This window comes from Oreochromis aureus, linkage group 10 (genome assembly GCF_013358895.1).
Source record: "Oreochromis aureus strain Israel breed Guangdong linkage group 10, ZZ_aureus, whole genome shotgun sequence".
Taxonomy (NCBI): domain Eukaryota; kingdom Metazoa; phylum Chordata; class Actinopteri; order Cichliformes; family Cichlidae; genus Oreochromis; species Oreochromis aureus.
The window spans coordinates 3,132,676-3,155,501 of NC_052951.1; the positions used below are offsets into that span (position 1 = coordinate 3,132,676).

At 39.0% G+C, this 22,826-nt stretch overlaps 2 protein-coding genes across 5 annotated transcripts in view; one reads left to right on the forward strand and one right to left on the reverse strand.

The window, feature by feature from the left end:
* Window positions 1-1,836: 1,836 nt before the first annotated feature.
* Window positions 1,837-11,440, forward strand: LOC116332789 (beta-galactosidase-1-like protein 2). 2 transcript variants are annotated; one of them, XM_039618675.1, is made up of 19 exons: window positions 1,837-1,955; window positions 2,356-2,541; window positions 2,629-2,697; window positions 3,088-3,183; window positions 3,531-3,639; window positions 3,719-3,811; window positions 3,893-3,974; window positions 4,040-4,104; window positions 4,191-4,275; window positions 5,164-5,301; window positions 5,483-5,566; window positions 5,651-5,766; window positions 5,861-6,007; window positions 8,401-8,472; window positions 8,591-8,669; window positions 8,773-8,860; window positions 8,944-9,055; window positions 9,995-10,111; window positions 11,205-11,440. In XM_039618675.1, the coding sequence occupies exons 1-19, from the start codon at window positions 1,864-1,866 to the stop codon at window positions 11,289-11,291; spliced, it is 1,917 nt and encodes a 638-aa protein (XP_039474609.1). In that variant the 5' UTR covers window positions 1,837-1,863; the 3' UTR covers window positions 11,292-11,440. The 2 variants fall into 2 exon arrangements, with proteins under 2 accessions (XP_039474609.1, XP_039474610.1); XM_039618676.1 differs by lacking the exon at window positions 11,205-11,440 and having other exon boundaries at window positions 8,933-9,055; window positions 9,995-10,337.
* A 460-nt stretch (window positions 11,441-11,900) lies between these two features.
* Window positions 11,901-22,826, reverse strand: part of LOC116332802 (galactosylgalactosylxylosylprotein 3-beta-glucuronosyltransferase 1) — a 66,453-nt gene continuing 55,527 nt past the window's right edge. For all 3 annotated transcript variants that reach the window (XM_031755860.2, XM_039617961.1, XM_039617962.1), the window contains 5 exons: window positions 21,659-21,801; window positions 20,108-20,619; window positions 18,810-19,106; window positions 18,362-18,467; window positions 11,901-13,314 (listed from right to left, as the gene is read on the reverse strand). In XM_031755860.2, coding sequence (XP_031611720.1) covers window positions 18,381-18,467; window positions 18,810-19,106; window positions 20,108-20,619; window positions 21,659-21,770 — 1,008 coding nt within the window. In that variant the 5' untranslated portion in view covers window positions 21,771-21,801 and the 3' untranslated portion in view covers window positions 11,901-13,314; window positions 18,362-18,380. The remainder of the gene's footprint in view (window positions 13,315-18,361; window positions 18,468-18,809; window positions 19,107-20,107; window positions 20,620-21,658; window positions 21,802-22,826) is intronic.

Consider the following 22,826-nt stretch of genomic DNA (forward strand, 5'->3'; position numbering starts at 1 on the left):
AGGGAGGACGCCTTGGAGAGACCTCATGCAGAGAAAATGTGTGAAGGTCTGGGAACTGACTGAGGAGCAGATAAAGAAAGATTGCTGGGGTTACGGGTGGAGGTAAAAGACTAAAAGCTACAGCACATGTGGGCTTGTAATTGAAATGGAGAAACTGCAGTGGGGTAGAGAAAGAGCAAGCTGCTTTTGAAATACTGACTTATAGCTCCTTAAATACCTGCAAAGTGTCTTTTTTTTTAAAGCACTGAGAACTTCAAGGAAATGATATAAAGCTAAAGAAGAGGCCTACAGTCAAATATTTAAAAATACTACAACAACAAACATAACTAATACAAAATGTGTTATGGTCAATCTTAAATTGGATTTGATTATTTTAATAAAGCACCAAGAACTGTATATACAAACATTTCTGAATGTAAATATGGGAGTTTTATTATAATAACTTGATAAGGAGCCATTTCTATTACAGAGACATAAACTGCATATTGCTTAAATTGGAAAAGCTAGCTGCTCCATCTGTTAGACATATGATTGTTTGTAATGATGGCGGGTCCTTGTATAACATATGAACTGTGGCAAGACATCACCTTCTTTTATAAATTAATCCACTACATACTTTCCTAAAGAAGGGAAAGAAAGAAAGCAATGAAACAGCATTCCTTAGTTTTTAGAGAATTCCACCAGCTCTTATGGCCATGCAGATAATTCCAGGTCATGACAATTATCTAGGAACCTTCCTAAATAAAATTCATTAAGAGTCTGATCAATTCTATAAGTGAGTGTTTTCACAGCGGAAGAGAAAGAGCACACCAGAAAGAAAAGGAGGGCAGGCTTACACCCGTGACTCTAACAGCTTCTACTTCAACTGTATATAGAACATCGACATAACCACTAACCACCACAAAGTTACGTGTGCAGGGTTATTCTGACTATGAAACCAATAGAAACAATTAGCTGTAGCTAATGACTCTAACAGCTAACCCTAGCTCACCCTGGTTTGTCTTCCTTTTCTGATGAGCACAAATAATCATCTTCTCTGTCTTGAAACCAGAGCAGTAGCAACTAAAGTTGAAAAAAATACATCAGGAAAGTATTTACGGGGGTCATAAGTCAAGGGATCGAAGAGCCATTTTCCACTTACAAGAGTTGCTGCTTGCTGGCCACTAGCTAAATCATATATGAGTGTTGTGGTGGTACAGAGCTTGTGGGAACCTGGATGGATCGTGAGTGACTGGGAGAGGTTAGGAAATGTACAGGCCTGTGCAGAGTCTATTGGAATACTAATGGCACTTAAAGGTAGGGATAGTTGAGGCAAACAAAGCAAAACACCCCATTTCAACAGTGTTAACTGAAGAACATGAACTGGGCACCACTGTGGGGTTGTTATGGTCCCCATCACACGTAGAAATAAGGACCAACTCAATAGAATGAGTTATGAATGACCAATGGAGGGCAGCAATATGCATTTGCTCCACACTTCTGGACAAATTTCAAAAGAACAAAGAAGATAGAATGATGAACGCTTTGGAGATATAAGTTGGTGCATTCCTCATTACTTTAATATTTTAGATTACTAGACACTATTTTTAAGATGGAACAAACTTTTTCAGGATTAAATGTTTTCATTTTGTTGGTTGTTTTTTTCTGGTAAAAATCTAAAAAAAGAAGAAGCTGTGTAGTAGTTCTTACAAGCCAAACAATACCAAAGACAAACCCTGCTGCTAATGAGGTGAGTTAGATTTCCATGGCTCCGCGCAGAGGCACTCCCACGAGGCGGTGCGCTGTTCAGGCCAGCATCATGCGTTCATCTGCACACAGATGCTGCTGTGAACTTAACTCCAGAAGGGATCTCGCTCTCCATCCATGGTTGTCCTCAGGATAAGAAATGTGCACAAAAGGAAATATGCACTCATCTGCCTGTGCATTGCTGGATTCATCATGTACAGATATCTCGGGTAAGTTCTTAAATTGTTACATATGTTTCAGTAAGAGGCTGTTATTTTCCCCTCTAATGCAACAATTCAGCTTGATGTAGTTTTCACAGACACACATTTCAAATAGTCTCAATAGTAATATCGTTTGTGTGGCTACTATAACAGTACAACAGTGTCACTGTATTACACACGGTTGTCATAAGAAACTTTATTTATTTTGGGAAGTGAATAATAAGAAACTAATGGATGATAAAGAAAATGTAAAAGAAGCCCATATGAGTTTACTGAAGTCTGATGTCCTCCTGCTCAACTCAAGACATCTGCAGATTCCTGCCAAGCATGTCATGTGGTCAGTTAGGGTACAATAGCCTATGTTAGGCATTAAGTGACTGTGACACACTGAGTGGAACTCCTCTTCCAGCATGCCAGGCAGGGGGAGGAGGATGAGCCGAAAGGTCGGCTTGTGTGCCAACACGTCCCAGTTTACCCTCGAGGGAGAGCCCTTCCGCATCATTGGGGGATCCATCCACTATTTCCGTGTGCCCAGGGCCTACTGGAGGGACCGCCTGATGAAGATGAAAGCCTGTGGGATTAATACCCTCACTACGTACGAACACCACTCCAGTGATTGAGTTTAGAATCACAAGCACTGTCACTGCTGAATGTTAACTGTGGACGCCCTCCATCCTTGCAGATACGTGCCGTGGAATCTGCACCAGCCGGAAAGGGGGGTTTTTAACTTCCAGACACAGCTGGATTTAGAGTAAGGAGAATTTTCTTTCATGATTAATCACCACACAGCATCCTTCACACCACCTTCCTAGCTTCTCTAACAATATTACCTGGTCTAAGGTATTTTGGGAATATTCTTCATTTTCTCCTCATCATCTAAGTCCTCAGTGCTCAGGGGAGAAGCTAGAGGCAGAGAGTCCCACCTGACAACAGCAGCATCTCCATAACAAAAGCAGCTTATCGAGCAATTAACCGCACAGTGATGATAAGCGAAGAGAGAGGTCCCGCCTCTGCCAGTGCTGTTGCCAGGCACTTTTCAAACTCACCAAACAATGAGAAATGGAGCCTCACTGTGAGTCTGAACTTTGGGTTTGCACAGAAAAAAGTTGCTTGTTGATTTTCTCTTCTGTCTGGATTTCAGAGCCTATATCAGTCTTGCAGCCGAGATGGAACTGTGGGTGATTTTGCGTCCAGGGCCCTACATTTCCTCTGAGCTGGACCTAGGAGGACTGCCGAGGTAGTCATGGTGTTCTCTGTATGTAGGTTTATGCAGAAATTCAGAATTTTTTGTGTGTATCTTCATATGGTATGAAAAGGGACGTTAGTTTAAACTGCAAGTGTACTCAGTGCCTGTCCTGAGTAAATAGATTTTTGTATTTAAGTGAATTTAACCCGACAGCACAAGAGTTACTTGATCTAATGCACAAAGTGCCATTTTTGCTTTCTGAATGAAATCAGGGTGGAGGAGTCGCAGCTTGTTTAAAGTGAAGGCTTGCTCAGTGTCTCAAGCTTTGTCCAGTATTTTAGACTCACTGTGACTCTGTTGTTAAGTGTTAACTGAGCATGTTTTCTATGTCTTTGCAGCTGGCTCCTCCAAGACAGCAGCATGAGACTGCGGACGACGTACCCAGGGTTCATTCAGGCTGTCAACACTTTTTTTGACAAGCTGATACCAAAACTGGTTCCATTGCAGGTCAGGCTGGAAACATACCAGCTGAAACAGAGTTTGTTAATCTTTTTAATAAAAGAAATGCTTGTTTGTGTTTTTTTAGTTCAAGAAAGGAGGTCCAATCATTGCAGTGCAAGTGGAAAACGAGTATGGCTCCTTTGGAAAGGATCAGAGTTATATGCTCTTCATTAAAGAGGTGACTACACATGAAACTTGATGGGATGAAACGGATCAATAGGATTATTTTCACTTCTTCCTTTGTGTTTTATTTTGAAAGGCTCTGCAGTCCAGAGGGATCAGCGAACTGCTGCTCACATCAGACAAGCACAACACGTTAAAGTCTGGGGGTGTGGATGGAGGTATATTAATAATTACACACCTAAACATAAACACGCACACACAGAGTTGACCTAATCTCTTGTAGCCCTCAGGACAGTGAAGCTTCAGAAGCTAAATCAGAGAAACATCCAGGAGCTGACTGCTATCCAGGTGAGTCTCACCTTTCCACATCACTTGTATCCATCACTGATGACAGTAAGGAGATGCAAGCTGACTGTGTGCGTGCTGCTTTTCAGCCCAACAACCCCACCATGGTGATGGATTACTGGACCGGCTGGTATGATATCTGGGGAGAGCTCCACCATGTGCTGCCCCCAGAGGGTAAGGAGGGTTCTCTGTGCTGCTAGTGGCATGTTGCTCCCCTGCTATTCATAATCAACCTGGGTGGTCTAACAATGGAGTGTCGCTCAAGGGAGTTTTCATACTTCAGCGAGGTGGTGAAAGAAGCGTACACATCCTTCTCTTAGTATCTATGAAAGCCACATAGTGATCTGACAATGTTACATTAGCAAAAAACAGGCATAAAGTGTCTTGTGCAAATTAAATTCTTCTTATATTTTATAAAATGTAAAGAAAAATATTGTGGAAATCATTGCCTGTAGTTATTTTATTAGTCTTTCATTATTTTTTTACATTTTGTTGTGCAGTTTGTGCAGTGAAATACAAAACGGTCTAAATCTCTTGCTTCATAAACCAAATTTGGAAACAGAAATATGTTGTTTTTTTTCTTATAATTACTGCTTTAAAGCAAATTTGTTTTAAAAACAGTCTTTTACATCAACCCAACCAGTAAACATGGAAAACCTGCATGTGAAAAGAAATTTGGATGCAGAAATCTATACTCTTACTTTACGAATACTTTACTAACCCTTGAAAAAAATACATATATGGGTAAAACCAACCAAAGGGTAGCGTTGTTGTCTGGCCCCTCTCATACGTCTTTCTCACTACTGCTAATCTATCTCCAGTTCCTCTAATCTGCTGTAAATGTGCTTTCTTTCTCACCCCAGTGTAAATTTTTGCATGAGAAATGGCAGCTAAATGCCCACAGTGGACATGCAAATGTCAGGGTCATGCTGCTTTTGAATGAGTCACTTACGTATTTAATGAAATGAGTCAGAAGACAGTCAGAAGAGTTCGGGATTTAAAATTTGTATTTGCATGAATCCATTATTCTAAACACTGTGAACATGTTGCATTTCTTGTCAGATATGGTATCCACTGTAAGGGAAGTTCTGAGGAGAGGCATGTCTGTCAACTTGTACATGTTCCACGGAGGATCCAGTTTTGGCTTCATGAGCGGAGCACTTGCCGATCCCTCATACAGAGCTTTAGTCCCCAGCTATGGTTGGTTCCTTTGTACTGTGAGCTCAGTCTCAAATAGACTCTCGTGCAAATTCACAAAGATCTTTCAGTGATTAATAACTGCCATATCAGAGCTGGACTATATTGTGTTCTGTACTGTTGACCTTAACAACCAGCAGGTGGCAGCAAATGACAGTTTTCGCACACTGTTGATGTTCTGCAGATTATGACGCTCCTCTGTCTGAATCTGGGGAATACACTTCAAAGTACCATCTTCTCAGGGATTTACTTTCTCGATACAAAAACAGTAAGAAAAACATGAGATATGTAGCACATTGTTACGTTCAGTTACTGACTTCTTTGCCTGACTGGATTTGACCTCTCTGTGCAGCAGGAGGCTCTGACAGTCTCCCGGACATGCCAGTCCTGCATTACAGGGAGGCTTACGAACCAGCTATTATGTACCAGCACCTTTCATTATGGGATGCTTTAAGCTTCACAGAAGGAGTATGTTTATGTGAGATTATCTGTAACATACATATCCTGCAATGTAAAGAATTTTGCTTTTCAGACAGCTCAACTGTTTCAATTGTCTCTGCAGCCATTTAAGTCCGCCAAACCAGTAAACATGGAAAATCTACCTGTGAACAACAGAAATGGACAGTCCTATGGCTACACTCTGTATGAGACTATTATCACGAGGGGAGGGCTGTTACAGTCAGGGGACAATGTCAGAGACCGTGCCCTGGTGAGTTAATGCACACTATACATGTGCATGATATTTATCCATAAGCTAATTGCTTAGCTTCCATAATGTGTTTGTAGCTGCTGAAATTAAAAACTAGGAAGTTATGTCTTGCTGCTAAAAGATATTTTCCTGTGAAATATAAACTTAGTGGCATATGATAGTCAGCATAGAAAAATTGCAAATATGGGAAAACAGCTAATCAGACTCTGTCCAAGGGTAAAAAAAATCTTCCTAATAGCTAATTCATTACATTTTTAAATATTGTTTATAAAATCCACAGCAAATAAATAAATAATTAGAAAACCCCCGCAAGAACAAAATTATTCGTTCTTGCTGAAAATTTGAACGATCAATTATAAAGCAGGAGCCAGAGGACCGTTAACCTAGTTTACATTAGTCACACAGGCCAACAGACAAGTTAACAACCACCCCGCTGGTTGTGAGTTGTTGCTGGACGTCTGTTAAGACCAAGCTATTCATTCCTAAAAAACACAATCAGTGACTTCATGGTAACCTGAGTGCTGTGATTGCTTTGGTCACTATTGCCAGGGCCACCTGTAGTTTGTACTGAGATGCTGACTTGTCTGCAAACACTACCTCTGAGTGGTCAGCTAGCACATGTTGGGGAAAATACATTTTATACATTTTCCTCTAGAGTTTGCCACTTTAGCCCTGCGTGACTGAGGTCTTAGCAGAGCAAAAACAGTGGGAAACAGTGACTCTGTCCAAGCATTACAGAAAATCTTCAGACAGTTCACTCATTATTACTCAAGATTACAAAATCTTATAGTTCCATTAAAGGCTGCATGCATATATTTCAGTTGTGAATTGTTTCACCACAGCTTACTTCAGTTACGACATCAGAACTGCTTGCGTTATTAAACAACTGAACAAATGTGATCAAATGTCACGCTGAAGTTATAAACCTAAACTAGTCTGCTGACCATCTTCATGAGTTCTTATGTATTGTTTATAGCGCTCTGCTCCGTGGATGTCTTTTCCAGTTTTTTTCTCTCTCATTTTCATTTGTTCCTGTGGGATAGTTGCCCGCTCTGTCTCTACACTTGATAGGCTTCTCTCCCTCACATATTCTCTGGTGAATTTTAAATTCTACCAATTTTCACAAAGTTAATGTCAGCCACAGCTATGTCTGACAGCTCAGGTGCAGTGCAGGATTGAGCCGAGGAGCACTGCTTTATGACAAACTATTCCACTGTGTAAATCTGAGATTTGTGCTCCTACGGTGTGCAGAAAATCTTTAGACAGTTCACTCATCATCTCTTTTTTTCCACAAAAAAAAAAAAAGATTTCAAAATCTTGTAATTCCATTATAGTTCCTGACCTGTTTGGATATTTCAGTTGTGCAAATTACCATTGTTTATATATATAACATATAATGCAAGCTATTTATTAAAGTAAGCATTAATTGGATCAGTCAAAGCTGAGCACACTGCTAAAACCTTGGCTCTGTCCTCGACCTGCATGCTGACAGAGTTCCTTTCGGCTCAGTCTATTATTTAATTGAAACCAAACAGAAGTGAACTGAACAGTGTTTTTAGAAACATACATAGAGACTGGAACAAAATGTAAACATCTCTCTGGTAAATAATGTTTAGTGTTCTTCTGCACATCATGCAGGTCACATGGTTTCAGGTTTATACAGTGTTATGGTTTATCATAACGGAGCTCTTCTCTGGATAAACCTGAGATCCACCTGAGTCTCAGACCTCAAACTCACACAGCTTTAGCACTTTCATAGATAAGCTGACCCCATAGAAAACTATACTGATTCTTCTTCAGCTTCTATTCATTTCTCTACATTGTCACACTGTTTTCATAAAGAACCATGTGTATAGCATTAGCTTAAATTGTATTATTTTTGTCAGACCCTCACTTGCTTCTTTTGCACTCCCTCATCACAGGCCATTATTTTTTAGACACTAATTTGTACACCTCTTGTCAGGTAATTACTAAAATGAGCTGACTGCATCTTTGGATATAAAGATAGCTCAATGTTTGCATCACCCTATGATCTTTCCACTTCCATGGACACACTTTTGCAAATGCATCATCATGCTACTTTGCCCTACAGCACTGACACTCTGCCTTTTTGGTAAGCCCTAAAAGAGAGTTTTACACTGGCTCAGATATTAGCAGATCTGGCTTGAGATATTAAACTGACAGGTTTGACCATTCATGCTGTCTTTACCAATTTTATTGCATGAAATGCTCTTAAAGTGAGATCTAAATTTCAACCAATTAAACTTCAGCGTAAGTGGATATTTCATTCTTCAAAGAAAAAGGGGCGGAGCGTTGCTCTGGTGCCTTCCAGCAGGACACAGTTTATTAAACTAAATTACTACACTTATTTGACGCTAATGTTTTTAATCCAGGTGTTCGTAGACAGAAGCTACATTGGCCTTTTCAAGCGCCGGAGTCTGGAACTGGCGGTTCCTGATGGTAAGGTATGGCATCAAGTTGAACAGTGGAGGGAAAGGCTTCATTCAATGTGATGGATGCTGGAGAGGCTTCTGTTTGGCTGTTAAAACTATCAAAAAACATAAATGTGATTGATCCCTACAGGAACGTCGTACCTTAAGTTTATTGGTGGAGAACTGTGGACGAGTTCACCAGGGAAGGGAGCTTGACAAGCAACGTAAAGGTGATTGACTGAAATTTTTGCTGTTCATCGCTCTGCCTGCTTTTAAATCACTCGAGCAATCAGTGTGTAGAGCGCAAGCCAATTTCGATTTGTGTTTTTGCAGGACTAGTGGGAGACATTTTATTAAACAATATCCCCTTGAGAGATTTTACAATATACAGCCTGGATATGAAACCCAGCTTCATTGATAGGTTTGTAGACTTTATTAAATCTAATACGCTGCATATTTCTTGCTTTTGTCTGTAATAGTGTGTTTGATGTAGCCTTATTTCAGTCTTTATCAAGCACCCTGGAAAAGTCTTTCTGAAACCCCCAGCTTCCCTGGATTTTTCATGGGCAGACTGTTTGCATATGGGTATCCAAGTGACACGTTTGTGAAGCTGCCAGTAAGTGAACTGAAATATAAACAGCTATGTTAAAAATAAGTAAATGACATTTAAATAAACGGAAAAGACTAATCACATGGAAAAATCATGTTCGTTACACCTTGAAATCCAATAAATTAGAAGAAGGAATTCCGATGACTGAAACCTCTTTGTGGAGTAACAGGTGGAAACTGACTTTTAAATGTCTGTCATTAGGACCTTTTGTGCTTTTTCCGATTGAAGTGTCTGCCTGTGAGTCTTCAATCTGGAAAAGGGTATAAAAAGCTCTTCAAATTATTTGAAATAACAAAATTAACTGTAAAGAAAATCAAATTACTGCCAGTTCACCGCTGGGTAGCTTGCAGGCATTGATTCAACTTCACATTCTTCAGCATCGCTTGAATATACAGTAATGTGAATCAGTTTATCTGAAAAGTGAGCTGAAAGTGGACCTTTTTGAAAGGATAATGATCCGAAGCACATTCGTGAAAGAATGGAATGAAAGAAGAAATGGAAGGTCATGCAATGACTTAGTTGAAAAAAATAAAACCTTCAGTATCATTGAAATGTTGAATGGGCATTTAAACCAAGGAGAATAATTTTTGCAGTAGAAGTAATTTTACAGGGAAGAGAGTTTAGAAAGCAGGTGTCAGATACTGGTGGATGGATATTGGCACTCCTACAAGGAGTGCCAATGGAGGCAAAATGAGCTTCTGATACCGTGGGTGTAATTTCTTTTATTTTAAAAAGAAGAATATTAGATCTTATTCACCGAATCATTGAAGAATTACCATTTGTGCTGTCCTTCAAGTACTATAAAACATCTTTTGTCTGTGGGATTTTTAAAATAGTCAAATGTTTCCTCATCTAAATATGTTTAAAAAATACATAAAGAAGCCAGGTGTGTTTATACTTATTTTTTAATTTGTTTTAAAAAATGTATGTATCTGGGATCCGCAGGGCTGGGAGAAAGGTGTTGTGTTTATCAATGGGTTCAACCTTGGGCGCTACTGGTCCATTGGCCCCCAGCAGACTCTCTACCTCCCAGGTCCTTTTCTCAATAGTGGAATCAATCAGGTATAGCTGTTCGGAAACAAATGATGAATTATGATGATTGTAGCACTGTGTTGGTCTGTAAGCAATTATCATTCTACCTTTCTTGTAGGTCCTTAACTTCATAGCCAAAGCAGACGTTCTCACGTGCAGTCATCCAAAAAACCTCCACAAAGCTTCATCGATCATTGGCGATGATGTTATGTGTAGGCAGAAAGATGATTGGTTTAAAGGTTTGCTACAATAGGAAATAGATGACAAAGGAGTTCTTAAAAAAGTATAAGACAGAATATAGACCATATGTAAAAGATGGTTGCAGCCACTATGATGTTACCCAGGGATGGATCTGATTGTGTAACCATCTGCTCATAACTACAACATAACTTGAGACTGATAGCAATACTCAGAGTAAAATTGTAGTTTGACTAAAATATGAAGTGTAATAGTTGTTGTGCCACACAGGTTACAATGTGTCTTATTTTCCCTGTTTCCATATTTTCGCATCTAATGTGACGGCACAAGGACATACTTCACTTCCATCTCGTCCCATCTTTCTACACAACTAAATTAGTTCTGATTGGATCTCTCTCTCTCTCTAGAAAATCTTCATCCCATTTTTATTCATTGATGAAAGTGTCAACAGACATCATCTTAAAGTGTTTTGTCCCTGTGACTTTAGCTTTTATGCAGTTATTGTCTTGTTTTTGTCAGAAAAAAGGTTGTTGACAAAAAATATGATGAAAATTTTTAGTTGACAAAATTAACACTGCTTACTTGCTCTCTCTTATCTAGTGTTAGATGAGAAGACTGATGATATTAGCGTGTTTAGGTTTTACAAGGCTTCCAGTAGCTTACCCCAGCCTAGCATCGCCATAGCTAATTTACATGCTGTTTGTTGTATGTTTCATTCATATTTGCTTGTAAGATGATTTTGTTACCTACTGGGCGACTCAGGTTAGCCGTTTCCTCCTCTTCACACTCTTTATGCTAAATATCTGCTGGCTCTAGCTTTGTAAAGTGCTGTATTGTTAATGTATTTTTTTGTACTATAATTGCAAAACCAAAACCAAACAAATCTCTAACACCTGTCTGTTTTTTTCACACTCAAATAAATTAGGTCATTGTGTTTGAGGAACAAGAGGGAGACTTCAAGGTCCACTTTGAGGATGAGGCTGATCTTGGCATGGCTGCTGACATCCAGTGAACGACATGACATCACAATTCCAATGTTTGTGTGTTTGTGTATGTGTGTATGTATGTATGTAAAATTTGCATATTTTTTTATATTACTGAGTGCTTATCATATCAGGAGGAATTGAAATACAGGGAAACAATAAATTCTGTCAAATGCAATAAATTCCACCTACATATATATTGGGGGCTCGTCCGGGATTCATTTTGAACATGGCACAGTTTAGTCTGGTAGATTTTATAGCTAATCCTACCTTACAATAGCTTGATGTACGTAGGAAATATGATTTATGTGCAATTGCCTCACATTATGAAATCTCTGTGTAAATCTATGAAGAAAAGTGAATTTAGAACTCTGGTTAGAAGGCTGGTTGAAATGGGCGTGTTCCCATTGGAAGTGGATATGGAAGAAGCTGCTTCAGTTTCTGATTCCTCTGATGAGGGTTATGCTGAGGAGGGGACGGGAACACCTGCCGCTGTCAAACCAGAGAGGGGTAATCCATACACACACACACACACACACACACACACACACACACACACACACACACACGTATATATATATAGACATATTTAGACATGCCTCTTTAAATCAAAGACAGAGTCACGATTGTATGGGAGCAGTTTATAACTATGTACATACAGTACCCTTATTTACAATAAATCTTTACACATACAGCAGAATTATTAAGCAATGATCATGTTCTTACCCGTGAATTTACAGTCTTAGAGTAACGATTTTAGGGAGTCTGGCTGTGGCAGGTGTGGCAGATTGTTAAATCTGTATTGCCTATGTGAATATTCTTGAGTGTGTGTCAAGTAGCAGTTACTGCAATGTCTGAAGCTTAGGTCTGTAAAGGAAAAATCAGCTTCATGAGGCAGTAGTTTGAACACAAGCAACATAGCAGTAACATCAGAACCTAACCTTAAAGTCAAAGTTCAATGTTTCAAGTGTTTTAATGTTTCAAATGTCTCCAAATTAACACTGAGAACTGACTCAACTCTTAAAACGATACAAAGTCATAGAGAACATTTGCATTTTAAAGTGGTGTTACTGCAAGTCAGTGGAGTATGAACTCATAACTCGCAAGGCTTCCATCCACGGTGAGAATAATTAGAATGTATAACACAGCTATTTGAAAGAATGCACTTCTGATTTTCAGAGTAATGGCTTTACATTCCATCGACTCTCACACGTACTGTTCACAACTAACATACGAACGCTACAAATGACTCTGAAACAATAAATAACTGCTAAGAAACCTTCACCCAGTGCAGTCTCAATTAGCTTATGAGGAAGTCTTTGAGTTTGACAGGCTAACAGCAATACTGGATCCTCTTTTAAATATGAGTACATGTCAGCGCTGTTACAGCATGTTAAGCTTGTAGTAAATGAATGCGAGAGAGGACACTGCTGTTAATAAGCCACTGCTCCATGTTTTTGTGTGCATGTGTGTCTGTGTGCAGTGTGACAGCTCAGTGTGTGCAAATGTATGTTCAAAAGTAGCAGGGCTCCTAATTAGTACTGGGTTCAGTGTTGTACAGTACAAAAAGGGGGAGGGCTCAGATCCCATCAGTGCTCTCTAACAGTCAATGCTGACTCTCTTGAAACAAGGACTTCTTTTATTTCCCTGTGCAGCTCTTTGCCCAACAGCCAGCTCGCATCAAAACAAAAGGGCCCCATTCAGTTCTGATTGGCTGGTTGGCTGGTGTTGGCTCTTTATTGCTTGCTGTACCATCTCTTCCTGCAGCTTAAGTCATGTGACATCCCATATCTCAGAGGAGACCTCAGTTGGCAAACTCCTTTCGGTGCTGCTCCAGAACAGACCAGACGTTTTTGTGCAGTTGTGCTTTGATACTCTGTGGTCGCTCAAACACACATGGCTTTGCTCTGCCTCTTGAGCTGGACACGTGTACCTTCATGCTAAGCTGTGGTGAAATACAGCTGCTGCGTCCTGGTAATATTTTTGGCCGTGACCGTTGCTTTTCGGAGGTTGGTTTGAATCCAGGGAGAGTTCAGTAGAAACGTTCCTCCCCTGAAACAAAAAAGTTTACACTTAATAAGTGCTATCAGGAAAACAAGAAAATGAATTATTAGCCACAATAGAGGCTACGTAAAGCTTTATCAATGCAATATGATGTCCAAAATATACTCCCAAATTTCCAGCATGGCAGTAGCATGCAAACCGACTTCCATGTGTCATGAGAAAACTCAGATTTTATGTCATGTTTTTAATTACAGGTTCTACCAAACACTGTTTTTATATTATCCCTTTTAAAAAAAAGAATACAGCAATATAATCTGTGTGCACAGGCTTTAAATGACCTGTTTCTAATCTTGTAACTTATTTGTTTTTATAAGTAATCCATAACTTGTCCAATGACAGGCTCACTGGTTTATCACAGGGCTGATTATTTGCCATTGCATGGAAAAGAATTGCCTGGGGGAATTTTTGTAAGATGACAGAGATCCTGTCTGTAGGTGCTCGTAAAGAATCATAAATATGACATTAAAATCACTTATAAAAATTACAGGTTTATTTTTATATGATAGTCATAAGTGCAAATGATTCCCATATTAACAAGCAGTAACTAGTAGTCTCCTTTATGTTTGAGAAAAGATGGAGATGACTGATATTATTATGCAAGAACGGCAACGTTCCATCTTTTCTCTTCTTCTTCTTCTTATATTTTAATAATGTTGAAATTATTACCAGATTTGCATTTATTTACAATCGATTTCTTTGTACTGTGTATGTGCAAAATGCTGACATAGCGTTTTCAACAACACCTGAAGGAGTGTTTATTTAAAAGCAATAAATTAGGACTTTTGTGGTGCCAGCTAACATTCAGCATTTGAATGATTGCTGAATGTTCATTAGCTGATCATCTTTCTCATTATCTAGTCTTGGTTGAAAAATAATTTCAATTATATAATAATTTCAAAAAGAAAGTTTCACGCGTGTCTGAGACACCATGTCACCATCTGCTGAACAGCCTTCTTAAACGTTGGCTTGACAAACTGTGCAGTGTATCAGGGTGCTGGGTCTTTTGAAGTTATTGTGTTTTTGTCACTTTTTCTATTTTAAGGATGGGTCAAGTTAAAGTTTTACAGTCAGCCTTGTTTATGGTTTCTTGCATTAGGTTCCTCTTGTGTCTCCTGTGACAGTCTGTCAGTCCTTTGTGTATGTTTCCTGAGTTATGTCTGTGTCTCCCTCCGTGTCTCGTCTCCCTTTCCTGTTCCCATGTTCCCCTCCTAGTGTTTTATTCCATGTCTTCCCTGCCTGTTATGTGCATGCATGTCTGTTCTTCCCCTGGTCCCAGTGTCAAGCCTGTGTGTTTTAGTCTGTATCACAGTATGTTTCCTGTTTTATTTTGACAGCCTCTCATCCCACGTTCAGTTTGTTCTGTTTCATTTTACCTATGTCATTTTTTTTAATTACAAGAACATGGTTGATATTTGTCACTGTGTAGTTGAGGGTCTATCCAGAATACTATGTGTGCAGTTTTTCCCCATCTTTTTTTTTCTCTCAAGATTTTCTCTCATGATACTGCATCTTTATTGTTTATTTCTTTCAGGGACTGTGTTAATCACACAAACAGAAAAGATGATTTGTATCAGATTAAGCTACTGACTAATTTATGAGGCTGGCTCAAGCTCTAAATATCACAGGAGAGCTTATGAGAACACAAAATCTCTGCAGGAGCCACTGACTGTAATGTCTCTACATGACTCTTTGCAAAGAATGGAAGACAGACAGCAAATTCCTAGTATCAAGCTGTCTGAACTCGAAACTGAAACTAAGACTGTGCCAGACAAAAAAATACAAAAGAAGAAGCAAAACTGGCTGCTTTGGCTTTTCACCTAACTGGTCTCAACATCGCGTCTTAGAAATCATATTTATATACAACTAAATGTTTATAAGTGGTGAAAAAAACGAAAGAGTTGGGTACGGGAAAAAAATTGTCAGTGAACAAATCACCCCCACTCGGTCGTGGCAGATGGCGCCCCTCCCTGAGCCTGGTTCTGCTGGAGGTTTCTTCCCATTAAATGGGAGTTTTTCCTCCCTACTATTGCCACGTGCTTACTCATAGGGGATCTTCAGATTGTTGGAGCTTTTTTAAAACCAACCACTGACATCAAATTTAAGACTCAGCAATTCATCATAAAGTTGAGGAATCATCCATGTAAAACATATTTGTGAGGGCACTAAGGCTAATCACACACTAATTAGAACAACTGGGATCACATTACGAAAAAGGAAAACAAAATAATGTTTGAAAAACTAGATATGTAATTTTTTCATATAGATTTCAAACAACATACTATTTGATGTCAACATATTTTTGTTACATTTGCAGTGCTCGTTGGTGTTTATGAGTATATCTTTCTGTCTTGCTTCACATTTTACTTCTGCTTGGCTAGCTTTAGCCGTGCTAGCATCAGCACAGGTAGAAACAGATATACATCAGAGAATCAGCCATTTACCAGCCTATCTAAATTCAAAAGGAAAACTATAAAAATAAAAATATACACATATAACATATAGAACATTATTTCATTTTATGCTAAAGTCAATGGTTATCCATTTCAGACAACTCGGAAATGGCTCCAGGGACTCTGTTGTGACAACAAATTTCATCTGACGTTTCTTTATTGAAAGTCTACCCAGTCAGAAATACAAACTGAACAACACACCATAAGTTTACACTCAGCTCAGTGACCTGGGTTCAGTAAATGAAAAGTGGTTTTGTTACATATGCTGACACTGTCCCTTGTTTCTTTTCTGACATTCAATCAAGCGACACCGTTACTCTCCACTCACATATTCACATCATACTTTTCTTTTGTATGGACACACTGGCTCTTTCACTTCAGTCACACTGAATGTGTCAGTAGAACAATTTTACATGGTGTACACAGCAGAAAACAATCCGCTGCATGTGTTTATTAATATATGTTGTCTGATTTGCTTGAGAAAAACATGCAAGACATGCAAAGCCCCATGGAATGAACTAGGACACCACGTTGGAGGGTCCCAAAAGTTATAAACCCACATTAGAACCAAGTCAATATAACAATAATCAAGGCAACTTCAGTGATCAACAGTAGTGTGAAAGCTTTAAGAGAATGTGAAGAAACTGCCTTTCAAAATATTTCTATGGGAATAGTTATTACAACCCACAAGAGTTCTATAAGCAAAATATGAATAAAGAAGAAACTCTGCCACATTACAGTTTAATATGTGAATAAAATCAGAATCTATTGATTTGCATGTCAGAAAAACCCGTATTTTATTCACAATAGAACTCAGAAAACATATCAAATATTTAAACTGAGAGGTTTTGAAAAATATTAGTAAATATTTCTGTTTTTATTTATATTTTTTTAATATTTAATACAGCATATGATTTTTTTAATGTGTTTATTAAAAAAAACTTGGTTTCTAAAAAGATTTGACTTATGAAACAAGCTGTAATATCTGTGATTCTACGGGTGGGAAAATATAAGAGAAGGGAGCTCATCCAGGTCACTACGTTTGTCTCAATAGCTGCAAAAATTCTAGAAAACCAAATTTATTGCAAATTTAAGACAAAATTTTTCTTCTTGTGACATCACCCACAGTCGCTGAATTCCTGTTTTGCGACCTCTAAATGAGCATTCTCTGCCATGTTGATAGGAACAAACCAGATGTGATGAGAAATGGTGGGTCTGACTGTGAAACTGCATGCTCATTGGAAAATGACTCATGACATTAACCATTAGTGCACAGTTTCATAAAATGGTTAGTCCTCTGTTTTGCCAAATAGACTAAATTTTTATTCAATATGACCTGAAATGAGAAACTAAACCATCAACTTAGCAGGAATGTGTCAACCATTTCTACAGACTTATTCATAAAGACTGAAAATCACAGGTATCACCATCTCGTAACCTTAAGACACAATACAGATAAACTGCCAATGGCAGTAAGAAAACACCGAAAACAGACCAATCTTAACCCAAAAGAATGTCTGAATGAATGTGCCCACAAACGACACACGGTTAATAATTAAAATGTTACAGCTTGTTACTTTCTTTGAAGTAAGTCCTAATGCTGAAGTTAACTGGTACATTGAAATCTTAGTTGACACAAGCGTGACTCCTTTCTGAAGAATTCAAATATTTGATGTTCGGACACCATGAGCTTTTACACTTAAGTTGAAAGATGTGTTACTCATGAATGGCGCTGATAACAATCTGGAGGGGCAAAATAGTATTTGAAGGCTTGCATTTATTAAAATACCGCAGAGCTAGGAGAAAAGTAGATACTTGACCTAGAGACAGGGTTTCTATTATGGCTGTCATAAAAAAAAAATACAAATTCTCAGATACCAATAGATACTAAAAATGTAGATGCTCATGTGCAATAGTATCAATACCAACAGTGCAATCTTTGCCTTTTCCATTTGACATAACTTCACACAGCACGCTGCAGACAGGCAGGCACGCAGCTCCTCTCCTCTCTAGCAACTAAACTTGGTGACGTTAACAACATTGAACAACAGTTTGAAGAATTTCGGAGGTCAGTTCAGCCTCTGTTAGAACAACAATGAGGTACTGATCAGTTATCATAAATGTTAATCTGGCTGAAAGGCATGTAAATGTTAGCTGGTTAACAATGAGCAATTACCCCATAGTCACAAACCCAACCTCAGGGGGTCACAAGCTTCTCGTGCCAGACCCACGCCGAGATACTTGGGCAGACATCCAATGCAGCAGCCCCTTTGGAAATCAGGGAGTGGCCAGTCTGATAGCCGTATTAGCCATCTGTTCAGTTACCATTAAAGTCTTATAGTGGCAACTATGACTAAAACCCCCAGTGACCCATCTCTTCAGGTCTATGCACTGATGTCCACTAAAATAAAATGAATTGCTTTGAAAATGTATTATATACAAAGGTCAGACATGCATTTCAAATTAGGTGTGTATTCTGGGTGCCCATATTCTTTGAGTTCGAAGTTGCTTTTCCATTCCCCCACACCCAAAGTAATCACTGTGTTGAAATGCAGTAATTTGCATTTCTAAATCTCTGCTATTACCTGTGTCACGTGAAGGATGTCATATCTCTACGTTAGAGTCTGTAAATCCTTTCTTGCCCTCATTTACCAGCACAGGCTTCTCTGTCCTTGTGTGCCATACTAATACCTAGAGGTAAGGAGAAAGGCATGGACAAGCAAAAAAATACTCAATATGATAAAATACGAATACAGACATTTTGGCTGGAAATGCTGTTTGCTGGTAATAGAGTGCCTCATATCTGCCACACAATATCCAGAAGCAGAACATAGCATATTTTAAATGAGCCTCTGAGCTTAAAGGGTTGGCTGTAAGCTGACAGTTTAATGACTTTAAGAACAAATTTTTCTGACAACACAAGATCCTAAGGCTCGTCTTATTCTACCAGCATTTCCAGATGCAGCTTGTTTCATTGTCATTTCACTGGCATTGCATTGCATTTTAAACATATAGAAAGCCTCCTTTTCTTACCTTAGTGCAGTTAGCAGCTTTAGGCTCCAAGTCACTGAGAGTGACCAGCTCTTTTAATAAGCTGCTCTCCTGATATCCTCCCTTTACCCCACGCAGCTTGAAATAAGCCTGAGGTTTGGACAGAATGAGCTGCAGGTTCACCGCAAACCCAGCCATGTCAATAGCAAAGGGCCGGTGCGGGTCAAATACAGTTTTCCAGCCAAACACCTTCCCCAAGGTGTTTACTTTGGGCGACTCATAACGCAGGCCACCCACAAAAGCCACGGGCCACACCGACACCTTTTTAGTGGAACGCATCTATTAGTTGAAAACAGAGACACAGAAACAAACCACTTATACGAGTCATTTAAAAATCCATACAAAAGATTAGATTTAGCTAAAGATCACAGATGGTAAAAGGTGGACATAGTGTGATGTCAGTTTGTGAAATCAGCATCACAAACTTAGTGTTTAGAAAAAGGACTTAAAAAGTTAAGAGCTAGTGCTGACCGAGAAGCTGAGGACACTGCAATGAGCGCAGGATACAGACTTGCCAATGACATGCTAATGCACAAGCCTACTGTCCTCTAGTAGCTTTTTGACTCTAATGGAATCATCATTTAGAAAATATAAGATTTTTAAAGCAAATCGCACAGACCTGTCGGCCACCATCTGGCAATCACCAGTCACTAGGGAAAAATGTGCATTCCCCCGTCCAGTTGTTAGTAGTTGCTGAAAGAAACTGTTTGCTAAAGCCCCCGTAAACGCAGGGCTGGAGACAGTCACTGACCTGCTGGTAGTCACTGGTTGCCAAAGTAAAAGTGTTCATTCTGCAACCGGTTAGGGTGCGGTTTCTGGCAGTTGCTAGTGTGAAACTGGTTATAAAGAAGAGTATAAAGCTGTACTGAAAGTCTCTTTGTTATTGCTTATTATTAGCATATTATTACATTTGCTTGTAGTAACATGGAAAATGCCAGCTTGTCTGCAGACACTTTCACTAGCTAAGCAGTAGTGAAATGTGTAACAACACAAAACATTGAGAACGTTTACTTCTCCTGTTTGTTGTGCAGCAACCTCTTTGCAATCATTTTCACGCAACAGAAGCCAGTAACCATCTGCAAGCATCGATCAATTACTTGAGATATACACATTTTTTCCTTAGCCACTGGAGGTTGCCTATGCCTATGTGAGGCGTAACTTAATATATATATATATATATATAAAAGGCTTATAACTACTGGTTCAACTGAAACCATAAACTCATTGGAAAAGTGTTTCATGAAGTTCTAGATTAAGAAAGCCAAATTAAATTTCCTCACCTCCTCAAACAGCTCCAAGCTATATGTGTTGTCATCATCTGCAAAGTAGACAACCCCAGGCTGGCTGTTATTTACGCTGAAGGTCTCCCGTAACCACCGGAGAGCTAGGTTCCTCTGTATGGTACCACGTGGTATTCTGGGGTCCCTGGTGTCCCCGTGTACCTTATAGTTCCTAGGTGTCTCCACATTGAGGTGGGTGTAGTTGAGCCCTGTGTTGTGGAGAAGATGACTAACCAGACTGGTCCGCCTCTGGGAGTCTTCTACCAGGATCCAATGCAAGTTGACCACATGAAGCAAAGTGTTGGCCAGCCGTGTCAGCTCTGCTTTCTGCACCGGGCGGCTGTAAGTGGGAGTGATAATGTGGATAGTGGGCAATATATCCGACCAGGGTGGAGGGCGGCTGTACACGTATTCCGTGCGTACCACCTCCACAATGTCCCGGTTCTGAAGCGAGCATGACTCCTTAAAAGCAAAGGTGTTTCTGGAGTTGGAGTGACCATCAGTTCTGTCATCTAGTCAGCAAGAAAACACATTACAATGAGCTTCTGTGTGCTCACAAATATGGATTGGTATTCATGCTACAGTATATTTCTGTACAGTAAGATTTATTTCTTCATAATTAATTTTACTATATGAGACAATGTTAATACTCTTTGATCAGATGCTAAGCTGCATTAATAAAGAGATGTAATATTCTCAACACTTGCTGAGGTACACACTAGAAGTAACTGCGTACAACTTTGACGACAGTATAAAAAATATGCACATATCCAACCTGGTCTCCTAAAAAATGCATTCCTGTATAACTGAAATACATTCACAATAACATTTAAAATGTATTTTCTCTCCAAAAGACAAAATCTGCATTAGGAGGCAGAAGACTTTCCTCCAACAGACCTTTGTTTTCCATACTCTGTTTGTTAAAAAAAACATGATTAAATTTAGGAACAGGTCATGGATTGGGTGAGAAGAGACCCTTGCACATTTTTAATCATTTTCAGTAGCTCTCCATTTTCTTGGTATTTTGAGTAAAACAAAAGTAAGAAATGGAAAAATAGCAAAATAACGCCATGTTAATGACAAACATATTTATATGTCACATATCGAATCTAGGAGAAATGCATTCCACTCAAAATGTAAGTGAGAATGCAGAAATTTACCATAACACTAACTCAGGCAGGCCACAAAGACAGTCACAGCTGCATCCCACATCAGTGTCAGGCCAAATCAGTTAACACTTGTATATTAGATTTTCCAATTAGCAAATCTAATATAAAAGGCATGCTTTAAGGTTCTATAACCTGCCCACAGTTTTTGTACAACTGCAAGCTACTTTGTAACCTGCCTCTAGACCAGCTTTTCCTTTAATTCTGTATCCAACTTATTCAGTGTTAATATCTCTTTCTCTGCTATATACTGGGTCTCGCTGCCTTTGACATACTGTACTGCACTAAGCTACACTATGCCACAAAATTTAATTTGCTGCAGATGTAAATTTCAGTCTTTTTTGACTGTCTGAATGTACGTTTTTTTCAACACACTCTTTTTTACCCTTTCGAGTAGTAAGCAGAGGAGTGAGGGTGCTCTGGTGCCAAACAGTGATGAGTAGTGTCCAAGGCAACACGATCAATATAATGGCAACGATGTCTCGTCTCTTCGGCATCTCCAGGGTCAGACCTGAATCATGTTCCTACCTGCAAGGGTGTGTAACACATGATGGGTGCACAGTTATTAGAACTACGCAGCTGTGATTTGTTTGAGATCATACTTGCATCTCACTGAACCAATTAAAAGGGCCTTTGGATCTATTTTAATGTCTGTATTTTGTTTTCTATATTTAATGAATTGAATAAACTGAGGCATTCATTATGACAAACTAATTTTATGTCAAAGGTGGGCAGGTGGGACCCAAACAGGAGTCACAGACACATACAAATAAACTAAATAACAGCCTTCTATTAGCTGGAATGCCAAAGTCCATAAATGAAGAACTAAATCCAAAATCCCAAACAGACACACAATACACAGGCAGGAAACTGTGAAGATAAGTTAACAGACAGTCAGATAAAGAACAAAAGGAAATTGGGCTAGAAATACACAGACACAATGGGGACAAATCACTGGGAGTGGAAACACCTGGAAAACAATAACAGCTGAAACTAATCAGGGGTAACAAGACAAGGGAAGTAAGACGAAATACGAGACACAAGAAACAAATAATTACCATTACAATTAAGTAATACTAACACACAATACTAGCTAAACATGAACAGTCCAAAACTCTAAATTCTGGGTCAAACACCCAGGACCACGCCAATATATAAGTAATTTTAATTTGTATTTTAAGGTATATAATTGAGTTCGAAGTACTTTTCACCAGCCTTTCAATAGTTGTATTTTTAAAGGAAACATTCCCTTCTTTCAAAAGTAGTAGCAGATTCTCTTTAACATGAATGGATGAGCTGGTTCTTTGAGTCTCTAGATATAATGGCCATTTGCTAGAGGTGGATTACATTTTGAAGTGCATGTTGCATGGAACATGGTGGCCCTCAATTTAACACTGTCATACTGTAGCTGCAAGGCACAAACTTCAAGGAAAGAGGAATTTTGTTAATAAATAGTCTTAGTCTGCTGGAGCAGGCCGAATATAGGTCAGAGACTGCTCTAAGCTTTCTATTTTATCACAGCTGAAGATGTACTGGTGTACTATTATATAATT

Coding starts and splice junctions, on each gene's coding strand:
- LOC116332789 (XM_039618675.1), top strand. CDS start 1,864: ATGGTTGTCCTCAGGATAAGAAATGTGCACAAAAGGAAATATGCACTC. Junction 4,276..5,163: donor CCATGTGCTGCCCCCAGAGG/GTAAGGAGGGTT, acceptor ATTTCTTGTCAG/ATATGGTATCCACTGTAAGG. Junction 9,056..9,994: donor ACACGTTTGTGAAGCTGCCA/GTAAGTGAACTG, acceptor TGGGATCCGCAG/GGCTGGGAGAAAGGTGTTGT.